The sequence below is a fragment of the Notechis scutatus genome, chromosome 4 (assembly GCF_049901735.1).
Source record: "Notechis scutatus isolate UNSWTSFEM ecotype Mainland chromosome 4, rNotScu1.2, whole genome shotgun sequence".
NCBI classification, from domain to species: Eukaryota; Metazoa; Chordata; class Lepidosauria; order Squamata; family Elapidae; genus Notechis; species Notechis scutatus.
In genome coordinates, this window is record NC_142012.1 from 137,675,946 (window position 1) to 137,692,490 (window position 16,545).

Sequence of the window (16,545 nt, forward strand, 5' to 3'; positions counted from 1 at the left end):
TCCCGCTGTCATAGTAACAAGGGCGAATACCAAGCCCCACCTTTTCTGTTTGGTACCCAACTACGCCTGCGCGCTGCAGTTGAGCGTCGGTTTGTCTGGTTTCTATGACAACGACTCCGGCTCTAAGTTTTCGGCGGCCGGAGACGAGATGAAGCTGAAGCGGTTCTTGCTCCGATATTACCCGCCGGGTGCGGAAAGGTTCAGCGGCAGAATTGGGAGGGAGAGAGGCAGTTGCGGAGGCAAACTCCTGTGGGAAGAAAACCCTGCGGGGAAGGGCGGCGATGATGGGGAAAGCGGCAAAGCCTTGGGGGTGCGGGGAAACGGAGGCTGTGGGGAGACCGGCAGGAGGGAAGGGGGTAACGTGGAAAGCGAAGGCGGAACGGCGAGGCAGGGATGGTGGAAGTGCAGGAGGAAAGACCCAGAGAAAAGGCAAGGAGCGAATGGAGGGCAAAGTTTCACTGCAGCTGACTTTATTGTGCAGTTGAAGTTATTAACTATTTAGTTTTCGGTGGGACGTACAGTTTTGTTTAGGTGCAAAAACAAGCAAGGTAGGGAGCTTTGCAGGGAGTTGCAGACACAGCCAATCATCAGCATCAACATCCTGAAAACTAAAGTAGGCCTTTTCCCTACATCTTAAATAATAAGTAGTGGGAAGAGCAATTCTCACCCATTTCAAAGTATTTGTTTGATACTACCTGCTCTAGAAATTAAATATCACTTTGTGGGAATTGTGGACTCACAACAGGGAAAAATTATACATTATTTGTTTTAATGAAAACTATTATTTTGCTATATTAGGACTTACGCAGTAGTTAGGGCAGCTTACATTACTACAAAAAAGAAAAAAGAAACACTGCCAAAGGGAAATATGAAAAGATAGTTGAAGTAGCAGCTGAAATAAACTACAATTTACACTCTGTGTGAAACAAGTATCTTCCTAGATAAGATATTTGTCAAACTATAAACAGGTTCTTGAGAATCTGTTAACCTCACTTCTTCTGGCATAGAATTCCAAAATGTAAATTCTGCCCTTTCTGTTGTTCTTCTTAGTGTCCTCTGCTTTATGGATAAGAATGGAATCTTAGGGATTAGCCAGCCTGGTTCCTGCTGGATCAGCAGAATGCAAATTTATTTATTTATCTGTTAAATTTATTTTTAAAAGTTTTCTGATGCGTTAAATGGTAGATAATTTATAGCCGTTTAAATATTTCATATGTACTAACAAATATTTCAAACAGTGCCATTTTAATTGATTGGTTCAGAATATAAATTTTATGTTGGGAAGTCCAAAGGTCAAATCTGAACCATGCTCTTGCCGTAAATGTAGTTTCATGCAAATATTGTAGTATAGTTTCAGAAGTCAAACTAATAATCATAAAGATAATATTTGCTATATGTTGAAGGAAATCTCCATTTTCCTAGTATTTAAACTTTAGAACTTTTTTCTGATAAAGTACAATTTCTGCAATACTAGGTGGATTGTAGTCAAGGCTAAGACTTTAAATATTGTCAGCAAGGAATACAGCTAGAAGGGCTATATAATACACCAGAGGTATTTATTTACAAAACATGCTTCCAGATAGGGGGAAGTACAGATGTAGCACTTGCCCACAAAGACCTTAAAGCAGTTATGCCTTTCTTGGAATTGCTTATGATAGCTTTACAGTATTTTAGATAAGTATTATATCTGTGCTTCTTCATGCTCCAAAAAATTGTTTCAAGACTGAATTGAAACTGCTGCCCAGCCTATTTATTACTGTATGTGCATAAAACAGTAGAATTTTAATAATTCTTGATAATCACCCATTTACAAAATCCTTCTCACTTATGTTTCAGAAATGGAGTGTAAGTGGCAATGGGGAGGGAAATCGTACCTTGAGGAAACTAAGTTTATGCAATTATTGGATATATTCAACTAGTTGCAAGTTTTGGGGTCCTGGTTTATGCCCTGCAGTATGACACAAACAGCAGTAGAAATGCTACTTGAAAACAGTTAAGTTTTTATTAAAAGAAAGACCTGTTTCTGTAGTGCTTATGGTTAGAAACTATCTCAACATGGAATTCGTAATTGTATTGTTATGCTTCTTCAAAGGTATTATTTTAGAATATATTCAAAGTGGAGAACTGAAAACCAAATCCATAGATTTACTAGATCTCAATACTGCGTGAGTATTACATTTTATTATAACACTAGAACTATATATTGGCACTAAACAATTTAAATAATGCCCACAGATATGGTGAACCCAAAAAATGATACCTTTTAATCATGTTTGTAATGTTAATCTAGGTTTGTTTATTTAAGACAGAGACATGAATGCCTAATCCTGTCTCTTTTGGCATACTTGGCATATAGCTGTAAGTTTCTTTATGAATATTTTTGTGCCTTTAAACTCATAATATCACAGAATTGGAAAGGACTATTTAGGACACTGAGTCCAACAGTTCTGCAGGAATTCCAATTAACCATTCCTAGAAAATGACTGTCCAGTCTTTGCTTGAAACATCCAGCACTGTGGAGCAAACCCTACTTCCCTTATCAGGATTTTTTATTTTCATGGTTTACCATGATTCAGATGATATCTGGCAAAACCATGTTATTTACACAGACTTTATTTCTCAGCGAGAAACTTATCCATCATATGTGAGACCCACTGTGTACACACACCATTCATTAACTGTATAGGTTCTTAGTGGTATTGTACATTTAACATTTCAAAAGTTTTGAGAGTATTTTCAAAGTGGTTGAATTTAAAAAAATCAATAGAGTGTAAAAATTTTAATTCCTATGACACATCCTGAGAAGTGCTATACCAAAGATTATCTTTATTTTATAATGGTAGGGATAGAAAAGAAACAAATGAACACGGTGGAGGAAGATCAAATACATTTTAGTGTAAATTAAAACATTATGCCATGGAAGTAATTAAATCCTTACTTGAAAAACTGATTTCAAAATTCATCTATATTTAAGAATACAGTTTTTACAATTAGTGTAATTTCAAATGAATTGATCAAAAATAGAAAAGCTACTAATGAGAAAAGTCAAATTTTGTATTTATTCCGGGAAAAGTTGCTATATGCCAATCCTCTGCATGTTTACTCAGAAGTAAGTTCCAGCAAGTTCAATATTTCATTTCTTAAATTTACATGTTGCCAGTTTATGAAGCCACAAACATATCTGAAAAAATTGTTCTTCTCGAGCAGGGGTGTCAAACTCATATTATTACGATGGCATCACATGATGTATTGCAACTTTTTTTCCCTTCGCTAAATTGGATGTGGCTGTGGCCAGTGTGTGATGCATCTGGCCTGCAGGCCGCGAGTTTGACAGTCCTGTTTTAGAGATAGATTGTCATAAAAGGAACTGAATCACCTCTTTTGTCAATGAGTTCCTGTACTAGGAGCTACCACTGCAAGAAACATCTTCTCTTTGAGACTTAAAACTCAATCTGTAGGAGAATAATATATATAAAGCACTATTTTTCAACAACCTCACTGAGAAATCTTGGATTTAATTCAGTAAAGCTTCTAGAAAAGTCTTAGTTGAACTAAATGAGTCTTGTTCTTTGTTAGTGTACAGACAATTATTGTATTAGAGAAGACTGTGTTCCAAACAATTGGGTTTAAAAGGTTAGAGCAATTATTGAAAATGTGATTGTTATAATTTAGCAGTTCATATACTTAAGCTGCATACATATAAAATATTATAATTATCTATGGTCCTAAGAAAGCTTTAAACACTGCAACAGCTTTAATAGCTGAGATGTATAAACCAGCGAGAAGGATTTAATTTTATATGAAAGAATGGTAGATGGTAGGAAGGGAGATTTCTGCAGTATTTTTTTTTAAATCCTAAAGACAAATTTTTAAGACTGCGCTATAGAATTCTTCACTACCACCGTCATATTATCATATGTGGAGTCTGACACATTATTTAAATTTAGAAATAATGTTTCACTGATCAGATTGCTAAACAGTTGAGTGAATGCTGTAAAATATTGCAGCTATACATAATTCATATAATAACTTTTATATTTATATTTTGTAAACTACTGAAATATTTTATATGTTAAACAAGCATGTCTGATTCAACTTCAAATTTGTGATTATTATCTGGGTGTTACCGTATAATTCTTCAGGTGACTTCAATTTTTAAATTATTTACTGCAGCTTCCATCATTCCCAGAGAAGCCAACACTGGCATGATGGATGTTGATAATTATTAAATGTTTGTTTGTCAGAAGATGAAAACTGTGTTTTAAAATGTACTTTAGAACTGATGTAGAAGCCTTAGTAGAAGATATTAGAAAAGCAGAGCCTCTCATCACACAGTCACGGAAAGACCAGGTTGTACATTTAATTCTACGATTACAAGAGAAGCTAGGACAAGTGGACCACAAGTTCTATCTTTTTAAGGTAAGAGTCATGAGGTATTTTTTTTAGTCATGCAATAAAGAATCTTTATATTTTGAAATATTGTTTCCTATCTTTCTGTTTGTGAGTGCCAATATGAGGAAACAAAATAAAATGGAGAAGCGAACATCAGCACTCTACTTAAAACGTTAAGCTGCATTGCAACACTTCACTGCAAAACTTACTTGATGCTTTATTTTCTATTTTTTGTGGGTGGATATCAATATCAATATAGGTATGTAATCTTTGATTCTTTCATTTTCATTCCAAAAAATATATATCAAAATTTCAGCTATAGTTCTGTGATCCGCTAAGCCATAGAGAAATAGTCTGAGGCTGGAAAGTCTTGGCCATGGCCAACAGATGCCTCCAAAAGATTGTCTTTCTGTCTCTGTCTCTCTTTGTCTCTCTCTGTCTGTCTGTCTATCTGTCTCTGTCTGTCTAATCTATTTAGCCACTCTTCTCACTGATGCGACTTTGGGTGGTACACAGCAATAGATGAAAAATATAAAACAATGACTACAAATTTGAAAAATCCTAATAATATCTTTAAAAATCCAAAATATGATTAAAATGGAGGGTGAATAAGAAATCTCCCCTTCAACAGTGGAACCATCTAGCCAAGTCTCCAGTTCCATGGGAGCTCCACATAACCAGGTATTGAGGACTTTAAGGAATGTCAAAAGGGGTGAGGGTCAATGTAATTTTGGAGAAAAGGAAGTTCATAAGGTGGGCACCATAGCAGAGAAGGCATGTAGCAGATCCCATAGCACAGGGATCCCCAACCTTTTCGGCGCTGCGACCCGGTTCCGACATCAGCTGGGCGCGCGCCCGGTACCGGCGTCAACTACTGGCGCCGCCATCTTTTATGGCGAAAAAGGCGCTTCGGTGGCGTCACGAGCGCTGTTTCGTCATAAAAGATAAGCGGCGCCAGCGCTTCTGGTGAGCTTTTCGGGTAGAAATGGCTTTCTACCGGAAAAGCTCACCAGCGCTGGCGCCGCCATCTTTTATGGCGAAACAGCGCTTCCGTGAGCTTTCTACCAGGAAAAGCTCACCAGAAGCGCTTTTACCAAAAAGATGGCGGCGCCCAGCAACCAGCGACCCAGTAAGGCTTGTTCCGCGGCCCGGTACGGTCCGCGGACCGTGCGGTTGAGGACCCCTGCCATAGCAGATCCCTGGCCAATGATATCTCCAGCATGCCTTCTGTTACTATGAATTTTTTTAATGTGATAAAAGGAAACAAATGATTTCAGAATAAATTTATCAGTTGTTTTTCATTTTCATTATATGTAAACAAAAAGGGAAAGAAAATTAGCTATTGTCCTGGTCTCACTTATTGCACACCGAAATGTTTCTCTGTTATGTCAGTCAAACACTGTATGACTGGAAAAAATGTATTCCTGCATTAAGGTGAAGAAAAATGATTACAATACATTGGGCTTTTTTAGAAGTTAAAGACCTAAACCAAGGGTGTTAAACTCACCGCATCATATCATTGCTGTTACGTGATGTTTCATGACATTTTCCCCATTCATGGAGTTGGGGTGGGCATGGCCTGTGTGTGACGCATCCAGCCCATGGGCCACCAGTTTGAAACCCCCGCCCTAGACCCTTGGCTATTCAAGGCAATTAGCATGAGTAGATTTATTAAACAATGAAATAATTTAGAAGGCTAAGTTATTGGGTAAGATGACAACATCTAGGCAATTTTTAAAAAACAGTCCTGCTTAATATTTCAATAGGAAATCACCTTAAAATCCCAAGATTATAAAATCCCATGATTAAATTTTATGGAAAATCATGAAAAAAGACAATGATGAATTATTTCTGTTTTCTTGTAAAACTGAAAATTAAGCAAACTATATAGAGTGCCAGTGTGATGTAGCAGTTAAGATGCCAGCCTAAAAACTAGGAGACTGAGTTCCTAGGCTCCCTTAGGAATGAAAGCCAATTAGGTGACACTGGGTCAGTCTCTCATCCCAAACATACCTCACAAGGTTATTGTTGTGGGGGAAAATAGCAAGCAGGAATATTAAGCATGTTCTCTACCTTTTGTTGACCAAATATTTTCAAAGGGTGGAATAATAATAATAATAAATATATCAAAGATTTAAGGGCATTTCTATTTTATAAATGGTCTATTTCTGTCCTTTTCTGAAATTGCAATATCTCATTGACAAAGCTAGATGGCAGTGTTGAGCTATTCTAAATGGACTAATAGTGGATTTCAGCCATAGTAGTCTCTGAAGGGCATATGCTTTCAAGACACCTCAGCCCAAAGGAAGATTGGAAGTGGGAGACAATGTAATTTGAAAATAAGTTGTAGTGCCTGCTGTTCATATCTTTGCTATGTTAAACTAAGTGGTTAAATGGGTGAGTGATGTATTATGATCCATAAAGCATTAACAACTGGAATCGAATGTGTACTAGAGATATTTCATATATATATATATATATATATATATATATATATATATATATATATATATATATATATATATATATATAACACCTGGGCACAAACAGATCCCCCTGATACCTCCAGCTCAAACACACCCCAACCAGGCACCCAGATGAAACCCACCTTCCTAACTAATGATAGCCGTCCATTTACCCGAAGCCAAGCTGCACTAAAGGCCTCCAATAAAGTAACACAATGCTGCCAGCCAATCAAGATACAAAAAGAGCCAAAAAACAGACAGAAGATATTAGAGACACCAATCAAGCAGAACACAGCAAACTCCGAGACCAATAAACACAGACCAAGACTCCCAACCAATCAGGATGAAGAAAAAACCATTCTGGCACAGCAATAGGCTGCCCCAAATTTAAATCTGAAACCACTGTAAAAGTCTGACTCACAGACGGACACAATACAGAAGCCTGATGATGGCAGATGAGATTCTGCCGATACGTCGCTACAACTATATATATATATATATATATATATATATATATATATATATATATATATATATATATATATATATAATATTTCTTATATAAATGTCCCTAGATTTCTTTTATCTTAAAATGCTATTAATTACCGTATTTATCGGCGTATAACACGCACTTTTTTCCCCCTGAAAATAGGGGGCAAATGATGTATGCGTGTTATGCGCCGATATAATGTTAAGAAGCCTTCGGTGAATGCTGCTGGGATCGGGGATCAAGGACACAAATGAAAGAAGGGGAGGGAGGAAGCAACCGAAGCCTGTCCTTCTCTCTGGGTCAGCTCTCTCAGTTGCTCTCTCGCTCCTCCACCAGCACAGGAAGAAACTGCTTCAAAGAAGCGGGGGGGCTTTTCCTGTCGCCTCTCCCCCCCCCCCCCCGCCCGCCCGCCCGCCCGCAGTGCTCCGTTCTGCCTGCCTGCCTGCCTTCGTTAATGGTTGAATCGGAACAGCTTGGCTGAGTAAAAGAGGCGAATAGTTATTATTCTCAGCCGAAGCTGCTCCCAAACAACCAGAAACTAAGGCAGGCAGGCAGAATTTTTAAATTTTTTTTCCTGAAATTTCCCCCTTAAAATGAAGATGCGTGTTATACGCCTGTGCGTGTTATACGCCGATAAATACGGTACCCTAAAATGCTGTGACTGGACTCTGCCATGATATATATGGCACTAATCAATGCAAATTGTTGGCATCTGTTGTCAGCAAGAAATGTACCGTATTTGCCGGCGTATAAGACGACTGGGCGTATAAGACGACCCCCCAACATTTCCACTCAAAATATAGAGTTTGTTATATACTCGCCGTATAAGACGACCCCCCCACTTGGAGGCATGTTTTTCAGGGCAAAAAAGTCATCTCATACGCCGGCAAATACGGTAAGTTGTAACACTTGGGGTATTCTGGATATAATTCTTGATTGACACCCCCACCCCTTTCCCCCAAACTTACAAAGCCACCAAAATGCTTTAGAGAGGCAGCTTCGCCTTTCTCAGGCTGGCACTCAATTCCTCTCCCTTTCTTTGTGACAGCCCCCGCGTGCGTGCATCGGGACTCCAAGGGTGGGGGATAGACAGCTGCCAACTCTCTCTCTCTCTCTCTGTGTGTGTGTGTGTGTGTGTGTGTGGTGTGGAGGGTAATTCCGGCTATCTCTGGCCTCCGCTCGGTTTTAAAGTCACTTGGCCGGTTCCCAAGTCGCAAGCGCGCGCTGGCCGGGAGACGCGGCGCCGGGTGGCAGCTCGGTGCAGGGGAGGCGGATCTTTCTCTCTTAAGTGAGGAGGGGACAAGAGGAGGGTGGGACGGGACGGGGTGGGAGGAGGTCCTCGCCTTCTTCCACCGCTCACGGACCCTTTTCTTCCCAAGGGGACCCTGGAAAGCAGCTCGGGAGCCGGGTGGCCCTGCCCAGCAGGGTCCCATCAGGAACTTCCCGAGGAAACCCCCCGCCCCAAGCACAGCCCTCCCGGTCTTTCAAAGAGGGAGGGAGAAGCGGGAGGAGCAAATTGCCGCCCCCGCCCCGCTGCCCAGAAGGAGGGGCGCCACAGTCCACCCCCACCACCTTCTCCCTCCCACTCCCCGGGCCATTACGCGGCTCGGGGCTGGCTGGGCGAAGCGGCTCGGGGCTGGCTGGGCGAAGCGGCCCCGCCAGAGACCCTCCCGCTCCACCCCCACCCCACTTCCAGATTGGCCTCGCATAGCGCCCGAGCCGGGCGGAGGGTGGGGGGTGGGTGGGGGAGGAGGGAGGAGGAAGAGACTCCGGCTGGGCTTGAAGGGGCTTCGCAAGTTGCGGAGCCCGCCCCCATCGCTCTTGCACCGGTGACAACGTATTTACCGGCGTATAAGACGACCCCCCACTTGGAGGCATGTTTTTCAGGGCAAAAAAGTCGTCTTATACGCCGGCAAATACGGTAGGTAAAACAAATGTACTTTAAGAATACTGAGTTAAAAATTACTACAGTATATAAAAGTATATTTGAGCTAAGTTATGATTACAGGGTATATGCAAAGGAAAGATGCATAAAAACAATTACTGTATACTACTTGTACTAGAATAAGATATTTCAGGCAGTTGAATAGAAAAATTGATTATTGGATTATTCATCTAAGTTGTAAATTGCAGGGGGGGAAAAACTTTACCATTATCACCAATGCAATACAAAAAAAATCTACAGATCATCAATTAAGGGTAGGGCTTAGGTGTGTTCTACATTTAATTGCCAAAAATATGAATATTTTCTTATTTTAAATATGAGTATAAAGCAGGCCTATTTTTCATTCAGGAAGATTTTGTTCTGTCTAGAATCCTAGTTGATGGTCATGCCTGTTCTTAAATGGGATGCAAAAATATAATTTTAAGTCTTATTTTACAATGTAACATTAACAATACTAGGCTGCTATGACTTAAAAAGTTTTTTTTCCCTTGCTGATTCTCTCACAGATATATACCCTAGTATGAAATATATACTTGGCTAAATTGATGTTTGTAGAAAAGCATTAATAGCTGTTTGAGGAATCATGGTTCTCTCATTGGTTAAAAAAAATCAGGTGGAATAAGTTGGTGTTGGAAATAATGTCCATCAGGGTTCAGTCCCAAGTGGGGAAAAAGACACTGGAAACATGGACGCTATTTGGTAAGATGGTTTAATGGTGGACAGGACCACATGGTTTGAGGTCCTGGGCAATTGAGCACATGGGTGAGAGAGGGAGAGATTTATACCCTCTCTTGGGCTTTGAATTTTGCTTCTTGTAATTGTGGCAAGGGTATGTATTCTGATTGGTTGTCAGACTCCCGTGGGGCCAGGCAGGGTTTAACTTTGTAGGTTGTCTTGAGTCCCAGGCTTGGTTGAATCTTGCTGGGTGATGATGTAATGAAGAAGGTTGTGTTCTGAAAGGGTGTTGGACAATTCCTATTATGTCTTAATGGCTTTGTCCTGGTCTTGAGTGAGAGAGGTAATCCTATTATGTCCTGAATGTCTTTTGTTTTGTAGATAAGCTGGCCCAGTCTTTTGTCATGTAGATAAGATGGCCCAGTCTTTCTGAGATTATTAACAAAGGTGGGGGCTGCTTTCCAAGAGTATGTTTCTCCTTTTCTCATCTAGGGAGGTACAATATTCTGCTTTTTTAATATTTCCTAAAATATTTCATTCTTCTAGGAGAGGGGTGATGCTAGCTTTCTACATTGGATACAAAGTTTTTCAAAAACTTTCCTTAGATTTTGTTTGTTCAATGAGGGGTAACAATGCTTGACTCTTTCATGTTCTGTTAATCATATCCTAACTTTTCATTCTTTTAACTTAATTTAACTTTTTGAACAATTTTTAAAAAAAATTTCAGAGAGCTTTGAACATTGCCTTTATTCTTTCAGGGCCTTTTCTTTTGATAAGATAATTCAAAACCAGGCAGTGAAGATAACATTATTATAAGTGACATGATCTTTCAACAGTCGATCTGGCAGCAGAAAAACAATTATCCAAATTTAACTTTTATTTATTTATTTTAAAACCCCAACCCCTAAGTCACTTATATGCATTTTGTCCCATGAAAGCAAGATACAGAATGTAGTTAAATGAAATAAAATAAAAGTTCTGCTTCAAAAGATGTCCTCCATATTGATAAAAATAGGGGCTATCCCTCCCCACAGTTCAGTAAGGAATGACGTGCAAATATATTCATTGGACACTAATTTGTCAAGAACAGAGAAGTGTAAATAAGACTAGTTTTCTATTTTCACTTCATATCACCTTGTATCTGTCAATAACACCTCTTAATGGAGACACGAGATGGGTATGAAATGGCAGTGTCTTAGCTGTTTCCTGGGTGATGTGTGTGTGTGTGTGTGTGTATGTGTGTGTACGCATGCTGAGCTTAGTAGCAAGATGCTGTAGCATAACTTGATTGACATTTGAGTGTTGTTAGAGCATGCTGTTATGGCATAGTGATTTAACTTAATTAAGCATAACCTAGCCAAGTCCTCATTTAATTCAAGTGAAGTATATACTTAAATGACTGCCATTGAAATCAATAAGCACTTAAATCAGTAAAACATTTAATTTTGTTTGAAACAAGTTACATAATTCAAAATATATATTTATGGAACTGGATTTATGAAGGCAAAATGTACATAAATATAAAGAAATGTCACTGCTGTTTTTTGTAATTTCAGGTACTTCGAGCACATATATTGCCACTTACCAACGTTGCCTTTAACAAATCTGGTTCTTGGTAAGTTTGGATATGTAGTTAAATTAAAAGTAAGTAATCTAAATGGAATGGTATGCCTAAATTTAAATTGGATTTGGTACATTTAACAATCCATGTTTTCCCATTCTATTGTTTTAACTAAAGAAAGTTGATTGAAGTCAGTAGGGTATGAAAGCCCAAAACTACAGCAATAGCAAAAACCCTCAGTTAAAATGTTTTAGACAAAATAGATAGCAAAATGATATTGAATAAACATAGGATACAACTTTTTTCTTTTTCTTAGCCAGTATTGTTTTTCCTATCCATTCCTTGAAATGCTGCTAATTAATAATGTAACACAAATCTACCATTTTAAAAATGTCATTCACTGAGATGATATTTAAAACCATTAATGTTAATATTTGAAAAGCATGTCCCAATGCTAAATTTATTCTTTTTGCAGTTCACTTATACTGTGGTGAATGTTTTATTAATATTTATGTAATAGCAAATTGCCACCAAAATCCAGGTTTTAGATTGCAAAGCTATTAAGGCGGCAAATAATTATTTCTTTAGGACGTCCTACTAGACATATATAAGATTGTATCATTATTCAACAATTCAAAAATACAAAGATACACAAAAGCCCTTGACATTTTTCAATTGCTTACTAGTAATACTTCATAACTAGTAAGTCGTGAGTGTGTCACAGTAGGACATGCTTCCTAGCCTCTCCCTATTCTGAAGGAAAATGTGTTGGTTTTTTAAAAAAAATCCAAGTCAAAACTCCCAGAAAAAAGGAGGAAACAGATGTACATGCTCAGTAAATTGAGTGCTGTTAATGTGTCTTAGAACTTGACAAAACAAAATTTCTCTAAATTTAGGATTGTGTTGTATCTGTCTATAATCCTAATTTTCCTTCTTAAGTCTTATGTGGAAAATTTATGATGCTATGAGTGATTTTTAGAAGCATTGTGTGTTAAGTTCTTCAGTACTGATTGTTTTATATGTGATTCCTAAAAGGAAGCAAAAAGAAGTTTTACATTATATTTTTTCCATTTTTAATAAATACCTTTTATTTAACACCTAAGAGATTGATCTTTCTCTAGAGTAAAAGGACTGATCTCCCTAGTCACACATCTCTTGCTATCATCCTAGGACAGGGGTCACCAACCTTTTGGACCTCAGGGACCACCAAACTCATAATTTTAGATTCCAGGAACTATTTCAATTTTAGATCCCAGTCCACTATTCCATCTTGTTTGAAGGCTTCCACCATTGTTCCGCTGCCAAAAGTTCCCTATCAATAACCTCAACGATTACAGACCAGTGGCACTCACTCCTATCATCATTAAGTGCTTTGAGAAATTGGTCTGCCGGCACATCATTTCTGGTCTTCCGCATACATTTGATAAACACCAGTTTGCATACAGAAAAAATAGACTACAGAGGACACCTATAGCTATCACTCTTCATACTGCTTTGACTTATCTAGAACAGCGGGGGCGATGTGAGGATGCTTTTTGAGGATTTTAGTTCTCCGTTTAACACAATTCTTCCACATAGACTAGTGTCTAAACTTCTGGACCTTGGGCTTTCTAATTCAATCTGCCTTTGGATTATGGATTTCCTGTCTGGCCACTCACAGAGGGTCAGATTAGGTAATCATACCTCTTTAGCCCTTATTTTTAACACTGGTACACCACAGGGTTGTGTGTTGAGTACCTTACTCTATACTCTTTATGTGCATTACTGCATTCCCACTCACGTTAGTAATACTATTGCTAAATTTTCAGATGATACAACAGCGGTGAGACTTATGTCCGGGGGGGATGAGTCTGCCTACCAAGATGAGGTGGACCAGTTGCTTTCGTGGTGTGGAGACAACAACTTGGTCCTCAACACCAATAAGAAAGGAGCTTATAGTGGATGATAGAATGAACAGACCAGACATCCAGCCCTTGCTTATCAATGGAGACCGAGTGGAGCAAGTGGCCAGTTTTAAGTTTCTGGGTGTTACCCTAAAAGAGGACCTGAGCTGGGGTGCCCACATTGCAGTCAAAAGGGCCCAGCAGAGATTATACTACCTGAGGCTTCTCAGAAAACAACAACTGAATGAGAAACTGCTGGTGACCTTCTACCTCTGCACCATAGAGAGCACTTTAACATACTGCACCTCTGTATGGTTTGCCAATTGCACAGTGACAGATAGGAAAGCACTCTAGAGGGTTAATGTCATTGCCCAGAAAATCATTAGTTGCCCTCTCCCCTCTTTGGAAGAGCTTTATAGCTCCCGCTGTCTTAAGAAAGTTCAAAACATTTTCAAAGATCCATCTCATCCTGGAAACCCTTTTTTTGAACTATTACCATCTGGCAGACGGTACAGAATAATAAAAACAAGGACAAATAGGCTGAAAAACAGTTTCTATCCCAGGGCAGTAGTTTTTTTTGAATTCTACTGTATAGTGCAGTGTTGGTGCGGTGTCGGGGGTTTCCGGTTCAATGTGTGAAGGGTGAAGGATGTGTGTGTTTATTTTCATGGTCATGATGTACACTGAAGATGGTGTTTGATTTCATTGTATGAGGTGCAATGACAATAAAAGTAAACTAACTAAAACAGGGACCACTAACTGGTTCTGTGGCTGTGGCCTAATTTGTGGGTGTGGCTTGGTGGTCATGTGACTGGCTGGGCATGGCTTGTATGTAAATATTATAAATATTTATATAAATATTGATTTTTTTGTATAAAAAGAACAACTTTTACCCAAAATTAGGCAAAGCAGGCAGGCAGATTGAGTTGCTCACAGAATCACAGATTCATTCAGAGATCTATCTATCACCCATCAGCTAGCTCAGTCTGTCACATAAAATTTGCTTGCAAGCAAACTCACAAAATTAACTCACAACACACCATGTATGTAAATATTGATTTTTTTATTAAAAAAGAACAACTTTTTCCCAAAATCAGGCAAAGCAGACAGATTGAGTTGCTCACAGAATCATTCAGTGATCTATCTATCTGCCATCGGCTAGCTCAGTCTCAAATTTGCTTGCACTGTGAGTCTGCACTGAATTTGCTTGCAAGCAAACCTTCAGTCCTAAGGGAGGTTCGGCTGTACTTAAAAGCAGAGCCGAAGATCTAAAGACTAGCTAGAAAGCAAGAAATCCAACCATTCCCTGCTTCCTAGCTAATCTAAATCTCCCGGCACAGCAAAACAGATGATGGTCGGAAAAAGGAAAAATAGCAATTTAGCAGGCAAGTTTACTGGGTAAGGAGTGAATAGGTGGGGAGGGTTCTCATGGGCCATGTGGGCGGCGCAGCCTTGTGTTTCTGCGCAGCCTGGATTAATTGCTTTGTGGGGGTGCTCTGGGGGTGAGATTTCTCTGCAGCCCACCAAAATTTTCTCACAGCCCACCAGTGAGCCGTGGCCCACCGGTTGGCGACCACTGTCCTAGGAGATAGAGCTATATATTTTATTTATTTTTATCATTATTTTCTCCTCCTCTGTATTTGTCAGTTGCGTGTCTAGCCTTTGAGATGTCTATGTACTCCATATGCCAGTTAATAACATGTCTCTTGAAGATAGGCAACAGTAACAGCAAACTTTGTATACTAAGGCAAGAAGATAGGCCAGAGTATGTAAACTCAGAGGGCTTCTGGGAAAGGAGTTTTGAAATATCCATACTTAGACTTACTGGGCTCAGACTTATTGTTACAACATCAATAGAGGCCATGCAATCTTCTCAACAAACCTGGAGTTATAAATGTTTAGATTTGTTATGATCTTTGCCAATACAACATTACTTAAAGAAAAAATATGAGAATGAGAATGATTAATAGCCATTGAATTCAGTCAGAAGTGGGTTAATTGTGGATGAGAACAATTGGGTCTGAAAACATAAAATAGACTTGTTTGTTGTAGCTTTATCACTGGAAGTTATGACCGAACATGCAAACTGTGGGATACGGCAACAGGAGAAGAGTTACGTTCTCTGGAAGGCCACAGAAATGTGGTGTATGCAATTGCTTTCAATAATCCTTATGGGTATGTAACTTTTCAAAATCCTAAATATACATGTCATGTATGTCTTCAAATCTAAGTTATGTTGCAAACTTATGTTGAAAGGCTTGTTTTTATACCCCAGTTTTAATTATCTGCATTGAATTTTATTTTGGTTTCCTCTTCTGTTTGATGCAATGCTGTTAGTTGCTAGGGGTCTTACAGGATTTGGCACTATATAAGTTAAATCAACAAATATTTGGAATTAATAATTAGAACAATAACATTTTTCTATTTATTTAGTGACAAGATTGCTACTGGATCATTTGATAAGACCTGCAAATTATGGAGTGTAGACACAGGAAAATGCTATTATACTTTTAGAGGACATACTGCAGAAATTGTAAGTACAAGAGTTTTGGTTGCACTTAACAACTGTATATATAGAACAGAAATGAGTAAAACAGCTTGACTTTAAAATGAGTTGTTCCAATCCCATTGCATGTGTTCCGAATGTGACATGACTTGCTTCAAGCTCAGAAAGTTGTAAGTTAGAATGCAACACATTTTAGACTTGAACATTTCCTTTTCTAACAGGAAGCAATTTCAATTCTTACAAACCTCTTCAATCATTGTTGTATACACCCGCTTGTCATTTAGTGACTGCAATCCATTCCAGCAATTTTTTTTTAAAGCAAAATCGTTGTTCAGTTAACATATGACAGAGAGAGAGGAAGAGGGAAAGAGAGATTGCAAAGATCATTGGTTACTGCCATGTCATTCAGATGAATTCCCCCCTCCCCCCATTTTTGATCCTTTGCAGAGTGGAGAGATTGCTTAAACAAGCTGTTTCCTCTTGAGCTGCTTCTCTCTGCAGAACAGCATATCCCTAAGTGCCATAAATTAACAAGTTCAAGACTTTAATTACTTGATTAGAAACCTGCATTGGTTACTACTACTTCCTGAAACTGACCAGAACTTAATCAGTTGCATAGGGAAGACTT

At 38.8% G+C, this 16,545-nt stretch overlaps 1 protein-coding gene across 3 annotated transcripts in view; it reads left to right on the top strand.

Moving 5' to 3' along the window:
- Positions 1–72: 72 nt before the first annotated feature.
- DAW1 (dynein assembly factor with WD repeats 1) overlaps positions 73–16,545 on the top strand; it is a 28,594-nt gene continuing 12,121 nt past the window's right edge. Inside the window, exons 1-7 of one of the 3 annotated variants that reach the window (XM_087965087.1) lie at positions 73–188; positions 2,093–2,165; positions 3,074–3,109; positions 4,278–4,419; positions 11,524–11,582; positions 15,464–15,586; positions 15,845–15,944. In XM_087965087.1, the coding sequence (XP_087821213.1) occupies positions 149–188; positions 2,093–2,165; positions 3,074–3,109; positions 4,278–4,419; positions 11,524–11,582; positions 15,464–15,586; positions 15,845–15,944 (573 nt within the window). In that variant the 5' untranslated portion in view covers positions 73–148. Of the gene's footprint in view, positions 189–2,092; positions 2,166–3,073; positions 3,110–4,173; positions 4,420–11,523; positions 11,583–15,463; positions 15,587–15,844; positions 15,945–16,545 lie in introns of those variants that run through there. The other 2 variants (XM_087965088.1, XM_087965089.1) reach the window with 2 other exon arrangements.